Here is a 24,423-nt window from a genome sequence, read left to right as displayed (position 1 = left end):
TACCCACCTATCCACAGAACCCCCAGGCCAAGAGCCCCTTGGCTCTTGCCCTTTGGCTCACGCCTCTGGCAAGGATGAGCCTTACAAATTAAAGGCTCAAGCTCCCACCCACCTCTGACTCAACAGCCAAAGCAACAGCAGAGGTGGGGCCAGCAATTATCCCCAGGCAAACAAGCTCTCCTCACTCAGCAACAGCTACACAAAAGACACACAAAAGCAATCAGAAACCCCTCTCCAGCAGGCACCATGCACACACACAGTTACCTCCCACAGCAACCCTAGGTAATGCTCCCCAGCAGTTTTAGAAAAGCAAATCAAGTCTCACTCTCCTTACCAGCAGCTCTGTTCTAGATCCAAGCACCTTCTCCTACTGCAGCTGAGACACTTCTCCTCTGTGCTCTGCCATGGAATTTTGGCGAGTGATATTGGACACTCTCTCAACCTAACTACCTCACAGGATTGTTGTTGTGATGATTAAATGAAGGAAATGACATTGTAAACTACTTTGGATCCCCACTGGAAAGAAAAATAGGATATAACCATGTAAATAAATAAGCAAACATGTATGAGTCTAGGTGCTCTATCTGCAATTTGTAGGTCATAATGCTTATCTGCCTGACAGAGAGACATTCTCAGTTTATTTAATGTCACTCAAATATAGTTGTTTCAAAGACTACTTGTCACCTAATGATTGCGGATGACCAACCAAGGGGAGGGGGAGAGACAGATTTCTACATGGTACTGTTAAGGGAATCTGGGAGATTTTTTATTTTCGGGTTTTGGTGGTCTTGGAAAAATCTGCAAGAAAAACTAGCTGCTTAAACTGAAACCTGTTATTTCATTACTCACATCCACTAAATTAGATAGATTTACTATGTCATATATTTAACTCTACAAAGATAATTAATGCCATTTAAATACCTTGTATGCCAGCTAATCAATCAAGTCAGGCTGTGCTCTTATGCACACTTCCTTGAGGACACTGTATACAGTGAGTCCCCCCCCCCCCCCCATAAAGATTAGTTGGCTTGGGCTGCCAGAGATATTGGTGATGGGTATCCCAAGCGACCTATTTCTTTGAGCTAAAAAGAGACAAGAGATGCTCAGTCTTGATCATACAGCTGTAGCTTCCAAGCTGAGAATATGTGCTTTGCATGCAAAAAGTCCCAGGTTCTATTTCTGGCATCAGATTTCCAGTTTTAAAAAGGAGCTAGTGGTAGGTGATATGAAACCCAGGAGAATCACTGCAATCAGACTACCATTTTTAAACGCTCGTAGGCAGATACTGAAGAGCCCCATGGCACAGAGTGGTAAAGCTGCAGTACTAAGCTCTGCTCATGACCTGAGTTCGATCCCGGCAGAAGCTGGGTTCAGGTAGCCGGCTCGAAGTTGACTCAGCCTTCCATCCTTCCGAGGTGGGTAAAATGAGTACCCAGCTTGCTGGGGGGAAAGTGTAGATGACTGCGGAAGGCAATGGCAAACCACCCCATAAAAAGTCTGCCGTGAAAACGTGAAAGCAACGTCACCCCAGAGTCGGAAACAAGTAATGCTTGCACAGGGGACTACCTTTACTTTAGGCAGATATTGGAATTGCTAGTGGTCCACTGTGAGCTGAGCTACTGCTTGACCTGCCTCTTGCTTGACCCCCCTTTATGCTCCTGCCGAGGGCTTTTTTTGTAGAATAAGCCCAGCAGGAACTCATTTGCATATTAGACCACATACCCCTGATGCCAAACCAGCCGGAACTTCCCCCGCCCCTCTTAACAGAGTTTCCTGAGGATCTGAAGTAGTTCATTTGGGGTGGGGGGAATGGGGTCATAATAGATGATGCTGACTTTGAAGGACCAAAGGGCTGGTTCAGTATAACGCAACTTCGTGTAAACATACTACTGGTGCACTAGTTTATTATTCCTTCCCTTAACATAACAAGAGCTCAATCCTACAGTCATCCCCCAGACCCCCACTGAGTCTGAGGGGACTTGCACAGATCCTTAGACTATCACAACAGTAAACGCTTCCGAGGATTTCTTCCTGAAGAGCTGATACCGGAATCAGTGGCTCACAAGGGGTACTCCTAGGCAAGCCTACTTGGGAGTAAGCTCCAACCTCAATCAATGCGACTTACTTCTGGTAAGCAGACATTCTAAACAGTGTTAACTTCCATCCTGTGGAAGACTTCCGTTTACTTCAGACCTTTGTGACTGCTTCGGATGGCTCCTCGAGCCCCCTGCCTGGTTCGCTAGGGCTGGCAGCGTGGATAACAATACTCAGTCAGGCGCCGAGCAAGGCTTGCCCAGCGCTCGGAGCACAGACGGCGGAGAGCGTCCCCTTTAAGGGGCCGGGTCCTCTGGAACTGACGTCAGGGCGCTTCTGCACCAGAGGCTGGCATCTGATAACCTGTTCAGGCAGGAGGGGGGGGGAAGAGGAGGCGGCGGCGAGCGCGGCAAGCGGCGCAATTCCCCTTCGGAAGTGTCCCCGGCCGCCGGCCCCTCAGCATCTCTCCGCGGAGCTTCCGGGACCACTCAGCAGCAATGTCGGTGGCGGGCTTGAAGAAGCAGTTCCACAAAGCCACTCAGGTAGGAAGGCGCGGGCAGGGGGGTCTTCCCACCAAGCGCCTGGCTTCGGTGGGGAGCTGACCCTAAACTGACGCGTCGTGCCGGTCGAACCCTGCTGCAAACCTGCGCTGCTCCCAGGGGCTGGCGACGCAGTGAGTCGTGAGGGGAGGCCTCTAGGGGGCGCTGTGCTTAGGCTGCCCGCCCTCGGTTGAACTTGGCTGGGGTTTCGCTTTGGGGAAGGCTTTCGTCTAAGAGGTTCCTTCGGAGGCCCCGACTGAAAAGCCGGGGGTGGGGGGAGGGGATCCACGGGGACTCCCAGCTTCCCCGCTTGGCGTGGCTAGAACCGCATCCTTCCCAGTTCTGCTGCTCTTAGAACAACCGGCGCTTGCAATGCAAAAAAATTCCGGCAGCGCTGCTGTCTGTGGCCGAAGCTGGAATGAGTCTTTGGGTAGCGCTTGGTTGGACACGTCTGCAGCATCCAACGGCTAATGCAATCCTGCGTTGTGGTCGCCGGTGAGGAGGCGAAGGGGAAGCCCTCAGGGCCATCTCCCCCCTCCCTCTCATTTATTTATTTATTTTGACTAGTCCGTCCCAGATCAGAGTCCCGGCTGGCTAGCAGGAGATGCCGGATCCTTCTCTTCCCCCCCCCCCCCGCATTGGAGCACTTTAGCCACTGCATAGCACGCACTGGGAGGATTTGTGGCTGTTTATCCGCCGCTGCTGCAGCCCTCGTCGAAAGGCGGGGGGGAGGGGGAAGCACCAAGTACCGAGGACAGGCGGAGATTGCAACGTGCTTGTTAATGTGTGTGGGGGTGGGGAGTTGAGGATTGTTGATCAATGGTGCTGTTTCCATACCTCCCAGCTGAGTTTCTCGATGGGACACTGATTATGTAAAAGTCCTCCTCCAGTGACCTTGCAGTGATGTAGTTACTGAGCTTTGATCTGGCAGGCGGCCCGGGCACACACAGATGCTCTATCCCTAATTTTGTGCGCATTCTCTCGCCACCCCATCGCAGTGCCTCCACTGGGAAATCATTGCTGCCAACCAACCCCTTCCTGATTAATTGGGCCCCCTGGATATTAGTGGTTCTTTGAGACGACTGTAGTGAACCTTACTGTAAAGCTGTGTCAAATACTGGGCTTTTAAATCCCACTGTAGAATTGAGTATAAAAACTGACTTTGTATATCGGTAAATTCCCTAAGAAATTGGAGCAAAGCTTATGATGTGGTGTTTTGGGATGTGTGGCGGATATTTAAAGGCTCAACTACTGTTTCTTAGAACTATTTCTGTACAGGACAAGCGTTAATCTGTTGACAGTGTTTCTGGAGAATGTCCCAGTGCCTCCATTTGAAGGGATGTGCTTTAAAAACATTATCATAGACTCTAAACATGCAGTGTTTTTATAGCTTCGTTTCCAGGTTGCCGTGTTTGTGACAAGTGATGGTGAAGAAATGCTGCCTAACATGCAGAAATGAGTGATTATGGAGCATGAAGTGCAACTTAGTTTAAGGGCTTGATATGAAAAGTTGTATTTTTGTATTGCAGAACAAGGATCTGGTTCCAGTTGGGTTCACATGGGGTCCTGATGAAAGGGAATCCTCTGTGTAGCTGCAGTGGTGTTCTAGCCTTTGTTACAAACCTAACACGTACCACCTATTACATAATGTTTCTTGTGAAGAGTTTTCACACAGCTTACGTTATCATCCTAGTGAATCTCCTTGCAGGAAGGAATGTGGTTTGGTGGCTAGCTTTGCAACTGCATCATCCTCTGCTGTAGCAATCTTGGGCCTTTCCCCCTGAGCTAATAGCACTGGTCAATAGGATGTTTGCCGTCAAATCTCATTCTTGTCATACTATTGTCAATAAATTTCATTCACATTGAATTTTAACTAGTGAGCTTTAAGCAGATGCTTTTATAGGGAAACATGACATGGTATATAGCTACAATTGTTCAGTGCTCTGGACATCAATGTGGTATGTTCTGTCACAGGCATGCCAGGGAAATGTGTCATCATCATATTTGTTTCTTGTTTTATCATTTCTGTCCTGTCAGGTTTTAACCACATTAACATCTCTTACGGTTAAATTTGGTGAAGGTCCTTGGAGAAAGGGAAGAAAAGTTTTCATATCTTCACTGGTTAGGCATATTCATGATGAAAACATGTTGGAAAGAATTCCTCTGTTAGCCAGAAGTCTTTTTAATTATTTTAGCAGTTACAGGTGTCACCAAAATCTTTCCTTAAATAGGAAAGGACAACTTAGAAGCGAATGTTGGATCAATAATCCATTGACATTAGCTGACATTGTTTCTGGCTTTGATCAATAATTTCTAATAGGCCTACTTGCATATTCCATTAAGTCAATAGCAAAACTTTGATGACTTTTAATAAGTATAAATCACATGTCTCCTCTTGGGGACGTGGAAGATTCCCCCAAAGCATTCTGTGTCCTTGTTCTCTCTCTCTCTGTATGCACATGGTATAAGTGTACACTCTCAAAACTTTTGTGCTGGCTATATTAAATGGCCAAAAATTCTAGCTATAAATACAAGTTGATGGGGTGTGAACTGGCAGAGGCTGACCAAGAGAGAGATCTTGGGGTCGTGGTAGATAACTCACTGAAAATTGTTTATTGCAATCACACACAAGACAGTGTGCGATGGCAATAAAAAAGACCGCCAAGCTGGGAATTATTAGGAAGGGAATTGAAAACAAATCAGCCAGTATCATAATGTCCCTGTATAAATTGATGGTGCGGCCTCATTTGGAATACTGTGTACAATTCTGGTCACCCCACCTCAAAAAATATATTGTAGCATCGGAAAATGTGCAGAAAAGGGCAACTAGAATGATTAAAGGGTTGGAACACTTTCCCTGCGAAGAAAGGTTAAAATGCTTGAGGCTCTTTAGCTTGGAGAAACGTTGACTGCGGGGTGACATGATAGAGGTTTACAAGATTAAGCATGGGATAGAGAAGGTGCTTTTCTCCCTTTCTCACAATTCAAGAACTCAATTGACATTCAATGAAATTGCTGAGCAGTCGGGTTAGAACTGATAAAAGGAAGCACTTCTTCACCCAAAGGGTAATTAACACATGGAATTCACTGCCACAGAAGGTGGTGGCAGCTACAAGCATAGCCAGCTTCAAGAGGGGACTGGATAAGCATATGGAGCAGAGATCCATCAGTGGCTATTAGCCACAGTTTATCATTGGAACTCTCTGTCTGGGGTAGTGATGCTCTGTATTCTTGTGCTTGGGGAGGGACAGTGGAAGGGCTTCTGGCTCCGCTGGTAGACCTCTTGATGTCACTTGGGTTTTTTTGCCGCTGTTTGACACAGAGTGTTGGACTGGATGGGCCGTTGGCCTGATCCAACATGTCTTTTCTTATGTTCTTATGACACGAATTATTAGTGTGTGTGTAACTTCCTAACTAATCAGTGAATTTAAGGCATATTTCCATGTGTGAAAGTGCATAATATGTTTTATGAAATTGATTTGTAAAAGTACATTTAGTTTATATAACTGATAATTCAGTTTAAGGTTTTTGTTTTTATGAATCTGATGCTGGAAAAAAAAGTGTAGACCTCAAAAACTGAGTGAAAAAATAATACTACTGAATTTTGAATATGGTTTACTGGAGTAAATATGGTTGAATATGATTTAGTGCATTGAAAGTTTTCAGTGCAGTGCCTGTGGTCAGAGTTTAGGAAATTAGATTTGTGACTCCTCATCCTTTGTTCTCCTCTTTAATTTATTCTGCCTCCTAGTTAACATAATCTGACAAGACGAACACATACAAATCCCTTTTGATCCTTCTGCTAAATAAGGTAAAGAGAGGCTATGCATACTCTTGTATTCCATGTGAAACAGTAGATGTATCCACATGGCTGCTGTGCTTCCTTGGTCTTCCTGCCTGCCTCTCCACTCCATATGCTGTGTTTTTAGGTGTACTGTTAAAAATGTAAACACTGCATGCAGCAGAAGGGAGAAGGATAAAACAGGCTTCATGAAGATGCATTTCCCAGAGATGGGCATTAATTGCTCCTTTCTGTTGAGAATGTACTTGCTGTATTTCTGATTTCACAGTAGCAGTTACTCCACTCCCAGCTTCTGCTTTCCCCAGATCAAGCAATTGATTCTCCACCAGTTGATGTGCAGCCGCATTTTGACCCATGGCTCCCTCCAATTTCCCTTGTGTCTTCCTGATCTCTAAAAAACAAGATCAGGAATATGTGGGGGAAATCAGAGGGAGCTGCGGTTCACAATGCAGCTGTGCAGCAACTGGTAGGGAATCGATCACTTGATCAAGGAAAGCAGAAGCCCGGGGCAAAGCAACTGCAACCGTGGAATGGGTGTGAACTTGCTGAACTTGAAGTTACTGAACTTTGAACAGAACAGCTAAGGTTTTGAGGCAGTAGATTGTGTTTAGAGGCTGTTGGCCATGCTTATAAAAAGATTGACTATAGGTAGGGTTGTGAACCTCCTAATGTGGCCTGGAGGTCTCATGGAACTACAGCTGATGAACTCTGTAGTCTGGACAGTTCCCCTGGAGGAAATGGCTGCTTTGGAGCATGGACTCTCTGTTCCTTTCCCTTTCCAAACTCCACCTTTCCCAGTTTCACACTCAAATTTCCAAATATTTCTCATCACAGATAGCTTGGTTTATGCATACAGATTTGTATGGGAGACAGAAATACAAACTGAGCTGTACAAGGCTATATCTATTTTATAAAGGCTGCAAAAATCAGTACCAGAATTGAGTCATTGTCCTTTATTTGCTTCCCCCCTCTTTCTGCAGTTTTCTATAGTGAAGCCATGGGCTACTGCAGGTCAGGTTGAAAGAGGCTTTAAATGTCTCCACTGGGAATGGTATTAATAGCATTCCTAATGAGTGAATGTGAAGTGTCATGAACCAATTTGGCAAGTGTGAAGTTTATGAGTCCAGAGAATCAACTGTGTTAGTCTTTTACAGCACAGACATGGAGTTTGAGGAAGTGTGCATGCACACGAAAGCTCATATCTCAAATAAAACTTCATTGGTCTTAAAGGTGCCAATGGACTCTATTCTATTGATTCAGAACAACATGGCTAGCTTCCTGGATCTATCAACAAAGAATCTTGTTGCACTTGAAAAGCTACCATGTTTATTGTGGCAAAATCTTTTGTGAATTTAAGCCAATTTTATTGGATGCATTAAGTGGTATCTTGGCAAGCAGATAAGCAACCATGGAGTGGAACAAACTGTAAACAATGGAACCCAAAGGCCATGAAATGCAAGCAGTGCAGCCTGTGACCATTTCTATGCAAAGCTCAAACACATACAAGATAAGCTCAATGTAATGTTGTTGATATTGTTGTTGGGCATGCTCAGTCTTCCTGGGTTTTGTAAACTACTTAGCATCAGTAGTGAGTGCCAAATACAAAATGGTGAAATACAGTCAATGTGATAATTTTAATTCAGCCTTTCCAGTTCAGCCTTTCCACTCTGAAATCTCCCTTTTGAAGTTCTTCTGTTGAAGTAGGCTGCCTTTCCAATCAGTAATACAGTCTCCTGGGAGACTGAAAAGTTATCTCTCTTGTCTCTGAATATTGTTATTATTGGCCGTCATTATTTGTGCCTGTTTTTGTTTTGCATAGAGACTTACCTGTTTGACCTAGGTAGGCATCAAAATAGCATTGCAGACATTGAACTCAACCACCTTTCCCAGTGCTAAACAAGGGAGGAAAGGATCCCCTTTGAACACCCAAAGGCTGTTGTGGGAGGTTCCTCAGACCTGCATGAATAAAAATCCTCATGAGGGAGAAGGGTTGTAATAAGGAGGAGATTCAGGTGGGATTGTTTGAAAAGCTTGGCAGGATCAACTCATATAACACCATATCTAATTATGTTGGAAAATGAGCTGTTGATGGATTCAGAGCTGGCACCAGAGTTGCAGGGACTGGTACTGTGTGTGTGTGGGTTTAAATCAAGACAACTGCAGGTGTTAACACTGGTATAGCAACTGTAAGAATGTTGTACTATTGCTAGTTATTACTGTTGCAAAAGACCACTGTGCTTATGTTGTGTTTCCTATACAAAAAGCAATTTTCCATTTCTTCCTTAGAAGGCAAATGCAGCAATCAAAACCCATGGTTTCTCATTCTGAAGGTCATACAGAGTTTCATTTTTCCTTTTGGTATACCTTTTATTATAGATTAACTAATGGCACCTACAAAAATAATTTTAAAATGTAGATCTTCCAGACAGGAAAGGTCTTCTACATTTCACATATTAAATGCCTTGATGTATTGGAAAGTACTGCCTTATGTCCATGACAGAATTGATCAGCTATCAAGGTAACAGAACTAGCATCTCAAAAGACATTTGATCTATCAGGGGAATATGCAGTGACATGCATTGTGATATTGGCATTAACACTAATGTAAGACATTAACCCATCAGTACTCAAGTGCTCATGTCAATTATTTGTCAGTTATTTAAGTTTCAATGGAGCATACTTTTGAACAGAAGTATTTAGCAGTGTAGTCTAAGACTTTGTTTTTGTTAGCACTGCTTGTCTATCATCCTGTGTTTCATACTTGATACCAAAACCATAATGTACAATACATCTACTTGGTACAGATGCCTGAATATGGCTGTGTATTCAGCTGGTGCTTCACCAGTTGTTCTGGCTACCAGTTGAGTACCAGGTTAATTTCAAGGTAATGATATTAAACTTTAAAACCCTCAATGGTCTGAGACCAGCATATCTTAGGGACTGCCTTTCCCCATATACCCCCTGGAGAGCTCTACATTCTGTGGAACTACATCTTCGGGTTGTCCCTGGCCCAGAAGATGCCCACTTAACCTCAACTAGGGCCAGGATTTTTTCAGTCCTGGCCCCTGCCTGGTGGAACCAGCTGCCATTGGAGATACAGGCCCTGTGGAGCTTGCTGCAATTCTGCAGGGCCTGTAAAACAGAACTGTTCCACCAGGCCTTTAGTTGAGGGGGCGGACATCATTAAACATCAACATGGCCTCCCTGCCGCATGCAGGCCCACCTGTGAATACCAACTGGGCAGGACTTGTTCTGACTACTCCATTTGTTTTGTTGTCAGCCAGGGCTTCAGTTTCTGAACTGGCCATCATTAAAATTTTGAATTTGTTAATCTGGAATTTGTCTATTTGGTTGTTTTAGCTAGTTGCCTTATAATCATGTAATACTTTACTGATGTGACCCATACTGAACCCATTTTGGGGAAATGTGAAATAATAAATGTGAAATAATAAAGAAATAATATACATGTGTGTCAGTGTTTGCTGTGAAGAGGTTTTGAAATACCTACTTTCTTTTTTACAAATCATGGCAGTGGACTCTGGCAAAGGATCAGGTTTTCCTTTGATGCACTTTAAAGGGAAAGGTATCAGTTTGTGGACCTTCACAGCTGTCATCATATTATTTTATGAAGCATAAAAAACTGCTAGACACTGTGCAACTTGAACATAGAAACAAAAAGGGAAATCAGGTTTAGTATGTGCATTTGAGTATCTGTGCCAAAATCTAAAATGTAAAATGCAGAGCCGCTGATGGGACTCTTTGTACATCATTACTGGCATAATGGAAATTGTTTCCCATGGTTTCTTCCTAGGCAGTTCTGGTAATTCCTGAATCCAAGAATCACACAGGCAGGGCTAATAACACAACTCCTCAACTCTTTGGTGTTGTCTTCTGGTTTAGGCTTGGTGATAAGCAGACAATAGGGATCCATGTTGTTAGCCTCCATGATTTGGTTCCTGGATGCATAGGTTATCAGAATGTGGGGGGCTATGTTATGGGGAACCGGTATGTATCTAATAATTCTAGTCAGGATTTCGGGGAGCCCAATCCAGAGGTAAGGGGCAGCCTACCTCAGCGTAGCTTCCGCGCCGCTAGTAGACTTCCTGAGGACTTTGGCACGCTGGAGCGTGGGGAGGGGAGAGGCATAGCTTGCCATGAGGGAGATAGACGCATGGCAATGCTGCTGGCAGAGGCACAAGGGAGGCAGAGGCAGCCGGAGGGGAGGGCCAGCCCCCCCCCCATGGACCAGCGCTGGCACATGCGCCGTGGCTCATGACAGTCAGGGATGGGGAGAGGAGGCCCCAGAGAGGCTGATAGCCATCCCCAACCCGCCCCCAAACAGAAAATGGAGCCAATGATGGGCAGACCATCAGAGGCAAAGGAGACACAGCCCACCAACACGGGGAGGGAACAGGAGTGAGGCTGGGCGGGTGCGCACAAGACGCCTGGCTTGGGGATGGGGGTGAGACAGGCCCACATAGACAGCGGCTGGAATGTGTGTCTGGGAGTGAGCAGCCCAGCAGCAGATACCCCCCCCACCCAGAGACCCCCTGTGTTGCCCTGATGCCCCCTGCCATGTGCACGGAACACCTTCCCTGGGGGCCATGGAACTCAGAGTGCGAGTGCATCAGCCGCAGAACTCTGAGTCCACTTCAGCCCCCCCCCCCTTAGCGCCCTGTGCACAACAGCCCGGTGGGGTCGGGTAGGCTGTCAGTCTGGACAGGCTGAGGGGTGGCACTCCTCCTCCCCTGTCCAGTCACGCGGGGGGCAGCATGGCGGCTCATAGCCTGTCCCCCCCAACCAAGTCTGCCCACCCTCCCAGGCATTCCTTTGGAGAGGTCACTGACAAAGGGGGGGCGTTGTCCAGGGAACATGCTGCAGATGCCAAGTGGGAGAGACAACAGAGGGCACAGCTCATACTTTATTTTTCCGGAACAGATTGCAACAGTCTACCTGGTGCATGCTGGGCAGTCTCGCCATGGGCAGGGCTCCATTCCGAGTGGCAGGCAGAAACAGCTGAGGGAGTGGGGGGGGCGGTGGAGCAGCAAATACAGAAGCCTCTGTGTTGGAGTCGCACCTGCAAAACAGAGATAGAGATCAAGAGCACCTGCAGGAGCAGTGGCTGGAAGAGCAGGCTGCATTGCAGCCGGGCACTCTCTTAAAGGGACAGTCTCTGTCGGAGCGGGAGTAGCAGAGTGAGGGAGATGACTTGCCCGACACAGGGCTTCAGGAAAGAAAATCAGGCTTACACGTGCAACTAGTGCCAAAAGGTGTATTAACATATATACACAACAAGTGCTCTCTTGTGCAGTCTATACAATATCACCTCCACGGACAAAGTGCTTCGCCTAACCACCATCTCACAGGGAGAGACCTGTGTGATGCACACACAGATCATATATAGTCCAAGCAGCCAATCCTGGCCATGCTGACTCAGCAGATTGCATCACTTGGCTTCTGCCGGCTCAAGCCGGTCTGCTGATCAGGTCACTGTGACCTAGCCTGGCAGCTAGATCACCAGCTGTCATACTGTAGCTGTCAGACTGGGTTTATGTAGATTCTTGCTCCAACACACCTCCTAATCTATTTAAACCCAGTGCACCAAAACACTTTACACAGTTTACATACATGTCCACCAGCAACATTACAGTTCATATTTACGTAGCTCGGAACCCTTTCCGGAATTCGTTCAGGAACTCATCATGATTGTAAAACACATCATCGTGTTCCTGTTCAGCCAGCTCTTTCAGACGCTTGGCTTCAGCCTCCTTCTCCCTTGCCTCGCACTCTGCCACCCAGGCTTTCCATTTCTTAGCCTTTTCTTTTAACATTTCCTCTAATCCGGGTGGGTCTGGATTGACAGTCAGAGTGACATAGGGACACTTGTACCTAGCGGGACGTTGGCCTTTGGTGGACCTGGCAGACACCCGTGGCCCTGTGCTTGGACCAGCTTTGTCTTCTTCGGGTTGCTCTGTTCCCACCTCCTGGGCTGGTTGCTCTGCCCCTGTAATTGGGTGTTGAACCTCCTGACTCTCACACTTTACCTCCAGTTCCTGCATTTGAGGCTCTGCCTCCTGACTCTGCTCGTCAGGCTCTGTGCCAGCATTCGGCTCACCTTCTCCAGCCCCACTGGGTGCCACCTCCTGGGCTGGAGTTCTGGGCTGCGCTCCAACATCGTTATCGCTACTTGGCAGCAGGACAAATTGTTTCTGCAAGGAGTGCAACCTTGGCCAGCTGCTTTCTTCATTGAACTGGGCACTCTTACTAAGTGTTATCTTGCTTTTGCTATTGCAGAAACGATAACACCTGGCCCTTGGCTTGTAGCCCAGAAAAATTAGGCTCTCTGCCCGGACATCCCCCTCCCCGCTACTCGTGGAGTGGATGCCAACCCGAGCCCGTGACCCAAAGACTTTTAAAGAACTCAAATCTGGGGTCTTGTTCAACAGTAACCTGTAAGGCACATTTTTCACAGTATTACACCAAACCCTATTTTGCAAAAAAACAGCTGCATGTATGGTTTCTGCCCAATAGGTCATTGGCAGTTGTGCATCCTCTAACATGCAATACATCACATTCTGCAATACAGCCCCATGCCCATTTTCTCGGGGCGTTGCCGGGTTCGTCAGACGGTGGGCAATGCCCTTGTTCTCCAGCCAACGTTTCATCTGGTTAGATAAGAATTCCCCCCCTCTGTCGGTTTGTACAGCTAGGAGATTAACCCCTAATTGTCTCTCCACTGCTTTGACCCACTTGGTGAATGTCTTATACACCTCAGACTTATGCACCATGGTGAAAACCCACGCGTACCTCGTGTGGTCGTCGGTGGCCACCAAGCAGTATCTCCTCCCCGACAGACTCTTTGGCAATGGGCCAATAACGTCTAAATGGACTAGTTCCAGGGCTCGTGTGCTTTCCCTTGAGCTTTCTTTAGCAACAGCACACGCCTTGCTTTTGGTCTTCTTGCAGACCTGGCAATCCAAGCAACATTTGCAAGGATTTACTTTCAAACTAGGCACAAGCTCCAGGGTTTTCTTTAACGCCCTAAATCCGCAGTGCCCAAGTCTCCTATGGAGCAAATGTATACAATTATTGTGCACAGGCTCATTCGACACCTGAGCCACCTGGGCACAATCACTCTGGACCACATACAGTTTACCTTCCCTCTTTCCTGTCACAAGCAACTTTCCCCCACCTCCCAGGATTTTGCAGCAGGTTTTCTCAAATCTCACCTGGTATCCCTGGTCAAACAGTGTGCTAACACTCAACAGGTTAGACTGCAGTGAGGGTACATACAACACATTTTGCAACATACATTTCAGTGCAGGAAATTCCACATTGCCTGAGCAAACAGAATTGGCAGTGGTCCCATCAGCCAATCTCACATACTTATGCTCAGGACTGTCAATGTTTTTCAACAACTCCTTCTCGCAGCAGAGATGGCTCGTTGCCCCGGAGTCTAAAATCCAAGCAGACCCTGTGCTCTCTACTGCAGACGTGACCAGCCGGGTTGCTTCCTCACACGGGCTGGCGGTCCTCCGCTCTCGCCGCACACGCCCCCGCCTCTTCTCCCTCTCAGGGCAAGCTCGGAGCAGGTGCTGCGACGACCCGCATCCATAGCAGCGACGGACTGCAAACGCAGTCGGCTCCACTTCCTCCACCTTCGGACGCCTGCCAGCAGCAAAAGCTGGCTCATTCTTGGCTGTCTTCCCGGACACACCGATAACAGCACGCTGCCCGGCCGACACCCCCGGACAGCTCACGGCCGCAATTCTCTCTTGGAAGTCAAGCAGGTGGGCACAGACGTAGTCCATGGTCAGGGTCGCTACGTCCACCGTCTCCAGAGAAGTTATCAGGGGAGTGTACTCAGGTGGCAACGACGACAGCAAAATGTACACTCTGTCGTCTGGAGCTACAGTCTTGCCTCTTGCCTCCAGCTCAACGAAACAGTCCGTTAGCCGTTTGATGTGATCTTTCACACACCCTCCAGCCGGCATAACGGTGCGGAACATCCTCCTTGTCAAGGCCATGAGGGAACCAGCAGTGGTGCTAACATGCACCGCACTCAACGCGTCCCAGGCAGCCTTGGGAGTGTCCTTCCCTCGCACATAAACCAGCTGGTCATCTCCTATAGACAGCACTATGTTGGCCAGTGCCTTATCCGATAACACAGTCTCGGCAGGAGATAAGTCAGCAGGGGGGTTACTCACGAACAGCCATTGCCCTTCACGCTTGAGGTAGTGTTGCATTCTCAGGCTCCACACCGCGTAGTTGGCTGAGGTGAGCTTCTCAACGGCTACTCCAAGCTGTTGCTGAGCCATCGTGCCGACTCCTCCTCACGGCTGGCTGCCGACGTCCCTCTGGCTCTCAAACAGAGAACGGTGGTGCTTCTGTGTCCTTCACCGGCGTTCCTCGCCTCCGGCTCTTTCCAACCTCACAGTCAGCTCAACTCTCAACTCTCTCCTCCGCGCAGCGGAAGCGCCCCGGGCCCATAACCCTGTCGGAGCGGGAGTAGCAGAGTGAGGGAGATGACTTGCCCGACACAGGGCTTCAGGAAAGAAAATCAGGCTTACACGTGCAACTAGTGCCAAAAGGTGTATTAACATATATACACAACAAGTGCTCTCTTGTGCAGTCTATACAATATCACCTCCACGGACAAAGTGCTTCGCCTAACCACCATCTCACAGGGAGAGACCTGTGTGATGCACACACAGATCATATATAGTCCAAGCAGCCAATCCTGGCCATGCTGACTCAGCAGATTGCATCACTTGGCTTCTGCCGGCTCAAGCCGGTCTGCTGATCAGGTCACTGTGACCTAGCCTGGCAGCTAGATCACCAGCTGTCATACTGTAGCTGTCAGACTGGGTTTATGTAGATTCTTGCTCCAACAGTCTCTGACCCACCTCCCCGCAATGGGGCAGCCGTCACACACACACCATGCCCTGCCAGGGATTGGGAACGCGGCAGAGGCCAGACCAAGGGCAGGGAGCAGGCGGCAGCACAGGGGAGTGGGGTCAGCAAATGCCCCCTGCCGGGGCCCACTGCCTTGTTCAAGTGCCAGTGACACTCGCACACCGAGCAGTCGAGAACAAGGGGAGGGGGAGGCTGGGGAAGGCAGTGGAACTTACCCACCCATGGGCGACAGTCCTCGCATGTAGAGCCCCCAGGAGCCCAGAACCTGTGGAGACCTGGAAACAAGAGAGAGATCTCTCTCTCCCCCTCGCAAGGCAAAGATACTATCAATGCACCTGCGAGGTGGAAAACTCGTCACCAATGTGCCTGCTTGTCCCTCACTCTAAGTTTGTATGGTCGGGAGCTTGTTGGCAGAGCTTCCCACCATGTGCTTCTTTCCCTAACATCTGAGTTGTACGAGGCCAGAGCAGAAGTATTTCTAGGAGGGCAGAGAGCATGATTGGGTGATGGGGAGGGGACTTGTCAGCCCGAGGCACAAGGGGATTGGCGAGGCAATCACGACACTCCCTAAGGGGTTTGCGAGCTTCCGCAGTGGCGGCGCCAACCTTTGTTTTTGGTTTCAATGAGTGTCTATGGGACATGCTGCCATTTTTGCGGCCGTAAAGTTGCACCTTTCGGGGGAGGCGTGTCATGGGCCAAAGTGCTCAGGAAGCCGCCTAAGCCAGGCCATGCCCCCAACTCCATCCCCTCCTTCGCCTGAATGCCACGCTCCGCCACACTTCCGCCCACGCTCGGGCAGGGCACCGCTTGGGCGGCCCCCCGCCCACATACCTCCCCTCCGCTCTGTTGGTGCCGGCTGTACGTTGGCACAAACCCTCCCTGCACCCATGTACCGGCTTGTCTGCTTCCAAAAGACTTTCTGCCCCCCCCCCACCCCTCCGAATTGCACTCTGAAAGTAGGAATTTGCTGCTGTCTTAAATTCTGTCTGTTCACTGTTGTAATGAAGGAATCCTTGTTGGATACTATTTTGTTAATGTAACAATCTGTAAACCTAATGTCAGTGTCAGATTGTTCTTGAAGAAGATTGAGTCATCCAATTTATTTTTATTTATTTATTTTATTAACAATGAGCAACTATCATTTTTTGCAACCTTGAGGATCCTAGGGGTGTGGATCTGAATAAGTAATTTTCCCTTTGCCTTGTAATGTAAATCCCAGCTACTTGCCTTGATGACCCAGCTGTTTCTCTGAGACATTCTGCCTACTGGAGTTCTAATTTGGTATAGGAGGAGTTCTGTTTACTTGCTAAAAGCACAAGTGATATTTAGCTACCTGTCTCTGAGGCCCAGGCTGGAGAAGTAGTTTGTCAGTGTACAAGTCCCTGTAAATAGGTAGATCATATTCAAGTGAGTAGTGCTGTGACACTTGCTTATGCCTGTTAGTGTTACTTAAGATTTTTTTAACCTTTTCTCCCTCTCTCTCTGCATATGTATACATATGTATGTGTGTAGAAACTAGAAATTTTGGAAGGTCAGCCATTTTTGCTTGCCAAATGACTTTCTTTTTATTGTGAAAAGCTATCTGCTAGCATTTAGTTACCCAAAGACTCCTTTTTGTTTAACTTTGTGCTCAGTTATCATTTATCAGAAGCAGAAACACTGTTACCTAATGTTTAATTACTCTGCCAAGCCTGGGTTTAATCTTTAAATGCAAAACAGTACCTCTCTTTCTTAATCTAGTATTAGGGCAGATGTCTCGGAAACCTAGCCAACTCTCTTTACAAAACTGAGCAGTGTTCTATGAATGTTATAAAATACATTGCATGATTGTACAAAGTGAAATGTGTGCTCACATAACAATCTCACAGGTTTTTATGGTAAGGACCACATTACCATTTGGATGTATGACTTAATTTTATAGTTCACCATAACCAAACTTAACCTGATAACCATAGTGATAAGCTTCTTGTTTGCTTGTCCCCTGCAGCTGTGGGGATTTACTGCAATATTTAATTTGGCAAAAATAATTGGTTCACATCAAAGAACTCCCATCTCACTATTCACACAGAGCTATGATCCCTTGCTGTGATTTGCCGGAGGAAAGCAATGGGACACGATCAGTTGGAAGGCAGGAGTCAGGCTAGACTACCGATTTTATTTTAATGATCTATAGTGGCTCAGCTGTGCTTTTGTTCTGCAATCCTGCTTTAAAGCATAACCCTTGAGCACTCACTGGAAGGTCATCAGCTGCCTTTGATTTCAGAATAACTTGGTTTCAATATGTTCCAAACCCCTGAAAGCAATCTGAGGAGTTCCCTAGAAGTATGGAAATTGGGCAGGGATACCAACCCTATCTTGCTAGTGTCTTAGTGGTAAGACCAGTAAGCAATTGCCATGAAGTTTCTGAACAGCCAGTAAACCTCAGATGTTTGCCCTGGCTGCAACATCTGGTCCCACTGGGGGGGATGGGGACCCATGAAAATGCTCCAGGTTAGGGAAAAGGAAAATAGATCCTCTGGTTCATGAAAGCCATGATTCATCAGGGTGAACTATGTTTTTTATTTATTCATTTATTTGCTTCATTCTTATCTTGTATTTCTCCCCAGTGGGAATACAAAGCTGCTTACAGTATTTTCCATTTTTATTCTCACAACAGCCTTTGTGAGGTGCATTAGGCTGATATTTTGTAACTGTCCTAGGGTCACCCAGTGAGCAGGGATTTGAACCTGGTCTATCAAATAGTAGTCCGATACTCTAACCACTACAGAGCTCCTTGAAGGAAGGGAGATACAAACCGTTGGGTGGTGTGAGATAGAAGAATATGAGTTATTTCAAAGAGATGGCAGAAGACCAGGAATTCCAAAATCCAGACTTTCCCACCTGCAGAGCAACCATCCAGCCTTGACTGAGATTTTCCCCAAAACTTGATAGCGAGGCAGGCTGAAGAAGAACTGTGGAAACCCCAGTATGTGCATAAATGCACTATTCTGCTGTAGGGAAGCACACAAAAAAATTCCCCACAGCATTGAATTCAGAGTAGATAACTCATGTGGCAATGACCAACCGTCAAAGAGTAAGTATAGGCATGGACCACTTTTTGTACTGCCAGTTGCTATTCAGTCCATGTCTGATAATGTTATATAATGTCTTATGATTCCCAGCTGAATGTTTCCCATTTGTACCTGCTTGGAGCCTAGGTTTTGATAAAATGTTTGGTGGTGGTGGTGGAAAGTGCCATCAAGTCACAGCTGAGTTATGATGACCCTGTAGAGTTTTCAAGGCAAGAGATGTTCAGAGGTGGGTTGCCATTGCCTGCCTCAGCATAGCAACCTTGGACTTCCTTGATGGCCTCCTATCCAAGTAACTAACTAGGGCCAACACTGCTTAGCTTCTGAGATCCAGTGACATGACGTTGAATAAATGTTGGGAGTACTTTATATTTTAAATAAAATCACTTATAATTTGGATGGGAGGAGGTCTTTAAAACAGAAGTTTAATATTTTAGTAAAGTGGTCTGCTTTTCTGAGTTATTTTTCACATGGAAATTTTGGTTCAAATGAGCAATGTATGCTGGCTTGGCATTAGCTTGTGTTACCTGAATACTGTTTGTAATCTGGGTTTCTTTAGTTGTTGTTGTTTTGGTGACTGGGTAGGTTTGATCTTACCTATAATTCTGTATTTGATTCTGTGTGTATCTCTGTATTTTGAAATAAACTTGTTTGAAAATTTTAAAAAAGGGGCGATTGGTTTCATTATGGGATGCCTGCTTATATACAAGGTCCTGTCTTAAAATATAAATGATGCTATGCAATAGAAATACCAATAGAAGAGAAACTAGTGCTGGGCCTTTGGCTCTTTTTCACTCATCCAATAAAGAACATTTTGAAACGATCCTCTCCTTATTTTATGTAGAAGGAGGAGAGAAGACATTGGGGTGTGTTCGATATCCCACTTTGTGTTGCTACACAGAAGTAGCCACAGTTAAGGACAAAGTATGAGAACAGATGGAGATTTTTCATGAAGTGCAATTTTCAAATGCATTTAAACAACTATTCAAGTTCTGGCATGCTAACTGAATTAATCAAACTGCCAGTGATATAATCTTTAAGATATTGACGTCTTATCTAAAATTATGATTCTTAGCACTCTTCATACTAGTGAAGCTTCAGAAATGATGGTGACTGTCATACAATGATACAGACATAGCAGAAAATGGACACGTTTATAGTACTTTACTAAAGTGCTTTACCTACATCAGTAGTACCCAGTGCAACAGCCCTACAGGGTAGGCAGGCTTTAATTAGCTGAGAATGAGGTCAAGGTACAGTGACTTACCTATAGCTGCCTGGTTTACTTTGGGCTAAGATGAGATTTTAACCAGGGAGTTCCTGCTCTTGGCTACATCCTAGCATCAGCAGTATGCATTTACAACTGTGCAATTACAACAATACAAAAATGAATAAAATAATAATTACAACCATCCATTACAATAACTGTGTGTTATGACTTAAGTTCTTAAAATGAATGTAGCTTTTCCTTGTAATGAATAGATTTTTCTAGTAATGAATGTCACTATTCTTCGGTTGTGCTGTTCTCCATGATCCAGTGTCCTCAATTGCTTCAGGTTTAATCATGAGCAAACTGCCTGCCAAATTGCACTGCTAATCTGAAACTATTTTAGGTCCATATGCCTTTTACAAAAAATATTCCCAACCTTGAAATCCTTAAGCTGCTGTCCTTCATATCTGTACTTATTTTTACAAGTTAGTAACTGATTTCCACATTAATCAAGTTTGCGTCAACCTGGTGTAGAAGCCAGATGAATGTTCAATGCCAGGTTCTGAATACTTGTAAGGATTCCTTATTCTACCTTTTAAAAAAGATGTTCAGACTGAGATCCAAATTACCACAGTTCGCTGTGGTTATTGCTCCACAAATACCAAGGCATAGGGATAAACACCTAAAGAGAAGCTAAAGTCTCTTGCTGTGTATACAGATTCTGTAATTTTAGAAGCAAGGTTGTGTTTAAAAACAAGCAGATTATAAAGGATAAGATGAGTAAAGAATATGGAGGTTGCAATGCTAAGGGCATTTCCCTAAGAGTAAGCCCCACTGGGTAGATCTGCATAGGATTGCTCCCTGATGGTACAGTCCTTTGCGAACTTACTCCAGTTTAAGGCCAGTGATTTCAGTGGTCTCAGGATGGAGTAACACTGCCAGGGACTGCACTGTGAATAATTCAGACTGGGAAAGAGCTCTCAAAGGGAGGGTGTATGACAGAGGTGTCAAACATGCAGCCTGGGGGTCGAATCAGGCCCCTGGAAGGCTCCTATCAGGCCCCCAAGCAACTGGCTGTCTTCTGCTTCCTTCTCCCTCTCTTGCTTCATTCTGCATAACAGCTTGCTTTAAAAGGCTTGCTCAGTAGTACAGAAGCTATAGAGCAAAACCTCTATAGCTGAAACTGGAATCGGGAGTGCCTGGTCAGTGTGATGATGGTTCTTAAGGTGAGCCACCAGAAGTGAGGAGCAAGGAAAGAGTCACCCACAAGCCTCACCATCAATCTTTCCACACTCCAGGAGCCTACTTGTTCTTCTTAGACTGGCAGAACATCCATGGCCTTGTCTCTGTGACTTCCTGTCTGCTAATCCTTTGTTCTGCCTACTCTCTCTCTCTCTCTCTCTCTGAACCAAATCTCCTTTGAATGGATTTCTTGGCTCAGACCTAGGTCTGTAGCTCTCAACTCTTTTAGTGACTTGAAACTCTTGAGCTATGCTCATGCAAGGCTTTGTCTCTATGCTGTCTCCAGGCCAGCCTCAGGAGTGCTGGGACTTCCACTTCCCATATTCAGTGTGTTTGGCTGCTAACTCCATCAGCATGAGGCCTGAAAGCAGTGTTCCCTAAAACCAGAGCCATTCTCAATGGCTGCATTTGTTTAGTGTCCTCTTTTTAAAACCTCCAGCAGGAGGCAATTCTGACAACTATCCTGAGTATTCTTTGCTCAGCCTTTCTTATAATGAGAACGTTTGTCTTGACATCCAAGAAAGATATTCATTGTGTGTTTTACTGGGTTTGATTAGGATTACATGGGGAAAGCCACAGAGCTGTGTCTGAGAAGTAAAAAAGTGGTCAGTAGTAAAAACGAGTTCATTTGTTTTACGGAAAGAAGACAAAAAGCTTGAGGAAAGAAGACAAAGCTATTTCAGTTTTGGGCAAAAAGCAATCTCCTCCCCTGTTTAATTTCAGCAGCTGCCCTTTCATCATTTTTAGGACCAAACAAGTGCACCCATGCATATTTTTCTGGTTGCTGTTTGCATATAATCATGTTATCCTCCTCCTTGCAGTAACTGAGTGTTGGTAGGGAGCACTGTATTTCTATACTACAGTAATTGACTGTCATCGTTTGTTTAGCTGTAATTATGGTTCAGGGGTGCCGTCTCCCAGAACTCAGTCACTGAGCTCTATTCCCAAAGCCTGCCAGAGACAGATATGTTCTGCCTTTAACAGACACCAAAGGGGAGGAAATTATAGAAATGTCATATCATTTTGTTCTCCGTGATCTGTGAAAGGAAATACAAGTTTTTGTATGCGTTTGGAGGGTTTATTGAATTAACCACAGCAGGTACAGCCTAGCAAGCTAATCATTCAGCCTTTTGATGCTTTTGTAAACTATTTTGCCATGTGTTTAAAAAAACCTCAGTAGGCACCTATACAAGTACATTCCTCTAGCAATTCTCATCTATTGTATGTGCTTCTCGCAATTCCCTTAGGGAGCAGTTTTGAGCAGGCATATTCAGAAGAAAGTGCCATGTTACTCAGCAGCATTTACTCCATGGCAATGTCTTTAGGATCCTGATCTAGTTGATCGCTCAGTTTTTTTAAGCAATCTTCTATAAATGCTACTAGCAGTCATTGAATGAAACTGTCATCTTCAAAGTTTCGTCAGTTAATCGTATTTCTGAAGTGCTTTAGCAACTTGTAGAAATTGAGAGTGTATGTTGGAGCATATTGTGACTATGCTGACTGGCCTCTCACCGTAGCTCATCCCACTTCTCTGTGTAGGAGGGCACACTTTTTACAGAACATGAATTGTGCAACTGGAACCTACAAGCACAGAAGTTTATATGCAGAGACCAGTATGTGAATCTGTGCCCAAAAGCCATGTGCACTTAAAGAGAGCAAGGCCAGGTGCTGTAGTATTCCTTACATATACTTTGGCTATACTTTTCTTGTCTGACTTCACAAGGTTTTTATGTTGTAAAATGCTAATTATTAAATGTTCTTTTGTGATAACACACTGAATGTTTATGTATGGTTACTTTGTTTTAGGGCCATTTTATACTTACTGTCAAAGGATTAATGAATCTGTATCATCTCATAACAACCTGTAGGTATGAATGGGACTGTAGTTAGGACTCTGATACCTCTTGATGTTAAGCCAAGCATAATATTCATTTGACTATCTTGAGTTCTGGGCAATGTCTGTTGCCTACAATTGAGACTTTTTGGAATCTCTCAACATTTGGCTAAGGGTGCAGAGAAAGTTGAGGTTCACATTTTGAAAAGGAGTGGCAGAAAGTCTTAGGAGAGCTACAGCTGTTATGGGTTCAGTTGTGCTGATTGCTTCAGAAGTCTCCTTGGTTACAGTAAGTTCTCCCTCTATATTTGAAAATACATAGATATTCTAGTGAGGCAGTGCATTTGAGTGCCTCAGTCAGATGTTACACTTGCATTTTCCCTTCCCCCTTTTGAAAACATGGTTGAAATCATTCCAGTGTTTTGGTCTTCAGGAGAAGCCCAACATTGTACTTACCCTTCTTGCAATGAGGGCTGAACTAGCATTGTTAAGTTGAAGCACAAAATTGTGTTTTACTCATGCATACCAAAATTTATTCTTATGTCTCAGAGTTTTTGCATTACAAAGAAGCTCTGCCTGTAGGGTTAGAATGTGGCGCTAAGGCTCAGGTAGACAAGGGCTCAGATCCCCAGTCTGCCAGGGAAACTTACTGGCTGAGGTTGAGTTGTGACTTCCTGTCTTAGAGGAACTCTGTGAGGACAGATTCCTGCTTGAATCTCTAAGCACTGTGTTTTGTAAGTACTAAGCATGGCACTTAGGAGTTACTACTGTACCTGTAAATACATGCAACAATTTTGTTTAATTAGGAATGTATGAGACCCTTACTGAGAAGCATTGCTAACGTGTTTCTCTTTGAAATTACTGTCATTTGCATGAGCTGGAAGTTTCAAATCCATCTGCAACTTAACTTTCAAAAAGTTAGGCAGCCTCTCTAATTGATATGGATGAATACTGTGACCAAACATAGTGACTGCCTTTCAGCTTGCAAAACCTTGCAGTACTTTTGTGAATAAAGGCAAATAATATTAGACTGCAGATGCAGGAGTGGGTTAGAGTTCTCTCCTGTTTCCTCCTCTCCTTCCCCCCTTGCAAAAGTGCTGGGAAGGAGAGTTTGGCCCTTGCTGACTCTATGCCACTCTCTATGTGATGCACCTTTATGCGTTCTGACAGCCCTACTTGCAGCAAGTTAACCTAGCTATGAAGTCAGACTTCAATGGCAATATACCCTGTTTCCCTGAAAATAAGACCTACCCCCAAAATAAGCCCTAGCAGGATTTCTATGCATGTGTTAAATATAAGCCCTACCCTGATAATAAGACCTAGTGATGACTTTGCAAAAAATTCAGGATGGAATTCCGGGTCTGGAGAGTTATGACAATGTTCCAGAAGATGACTTAACTGTATTTGAATAAACGTAGATTGTTGTATCATACTTAATAAAAAAATAAGATATCCCCTGAAAATAAGCCCTAGTGTGTCTTCTTAAGAAAAAACAAATATAAGACAGTGTCTTATTTTCGGGGAAACACGGTAGTACCAAGTGGCTTTGCTTAGGAATCTGCCCTTTGATGTTTGAAGGATATTTTTAGAAGTTGCATATAGGAATTGTTGTTTCACACTTCCTCCCAAGGCTACAGTTCTTGCCTGAAAGATGGATAACTTAAACCTTATTCATGGTTGTATTTTGTGTATCTGTTTTCAAGTAAATGGTTCTTCCCTACCCATACCTCCCGTAAATTAACCCACTGCCTAAATACTATGCCTTCACTTTATTCTGC

General features: G+C 45.4%; 1 protein-coding gene across 2 annotated transcripts in view; it reads left to right on the top strand.

The window, feature by feature from the left end:
* Positions 1-2,419: 2,419 nt before the first annotated feature.
* Positions 2,420-24,423, top strand: part of SH3GL2 (SH3 domain containing GRB2 like 2, endophilin A1) — a 148,432-nt gene continuing 126,428 nt past the window's right edge. For both annotated transcript variants that reach the window (XM_060237248.1, XM_060237247.1), the window contains exon 1: positions 2,420-2,576. In XM_060237248.1, the coding sequence (XP_060093231.1) occupies positions 2,532-2,576 (45 nt within the window). In that variant the 5' untranslated portion in view covers positions 2,420-2,531. The remainder of the gene's footprint in view (positions 2,577-24,423) is intronic.

The sequence above is a fragment of the Heteronotia binoei genome, chromosome 4, assembly GCF_032191835.1.
Source record: "Heteronotia binoei isolate CCM8104 ecotype False Entrance Well chromosome 4, APGP_CSIRO_Hbin_v1, whole genome shotgun sequence".
Taxonomy (NCBI): Eukaryota; Metazoa; Chordata; class Lepidosauria; order Squamata; family Gekkonidae; genus Heteronotia; species Heteronotia binoei.
Note: the sequence above shows the minus strand (reverse complement) of the source record. Positions and strands in the feature narration are given on the sequence as shown.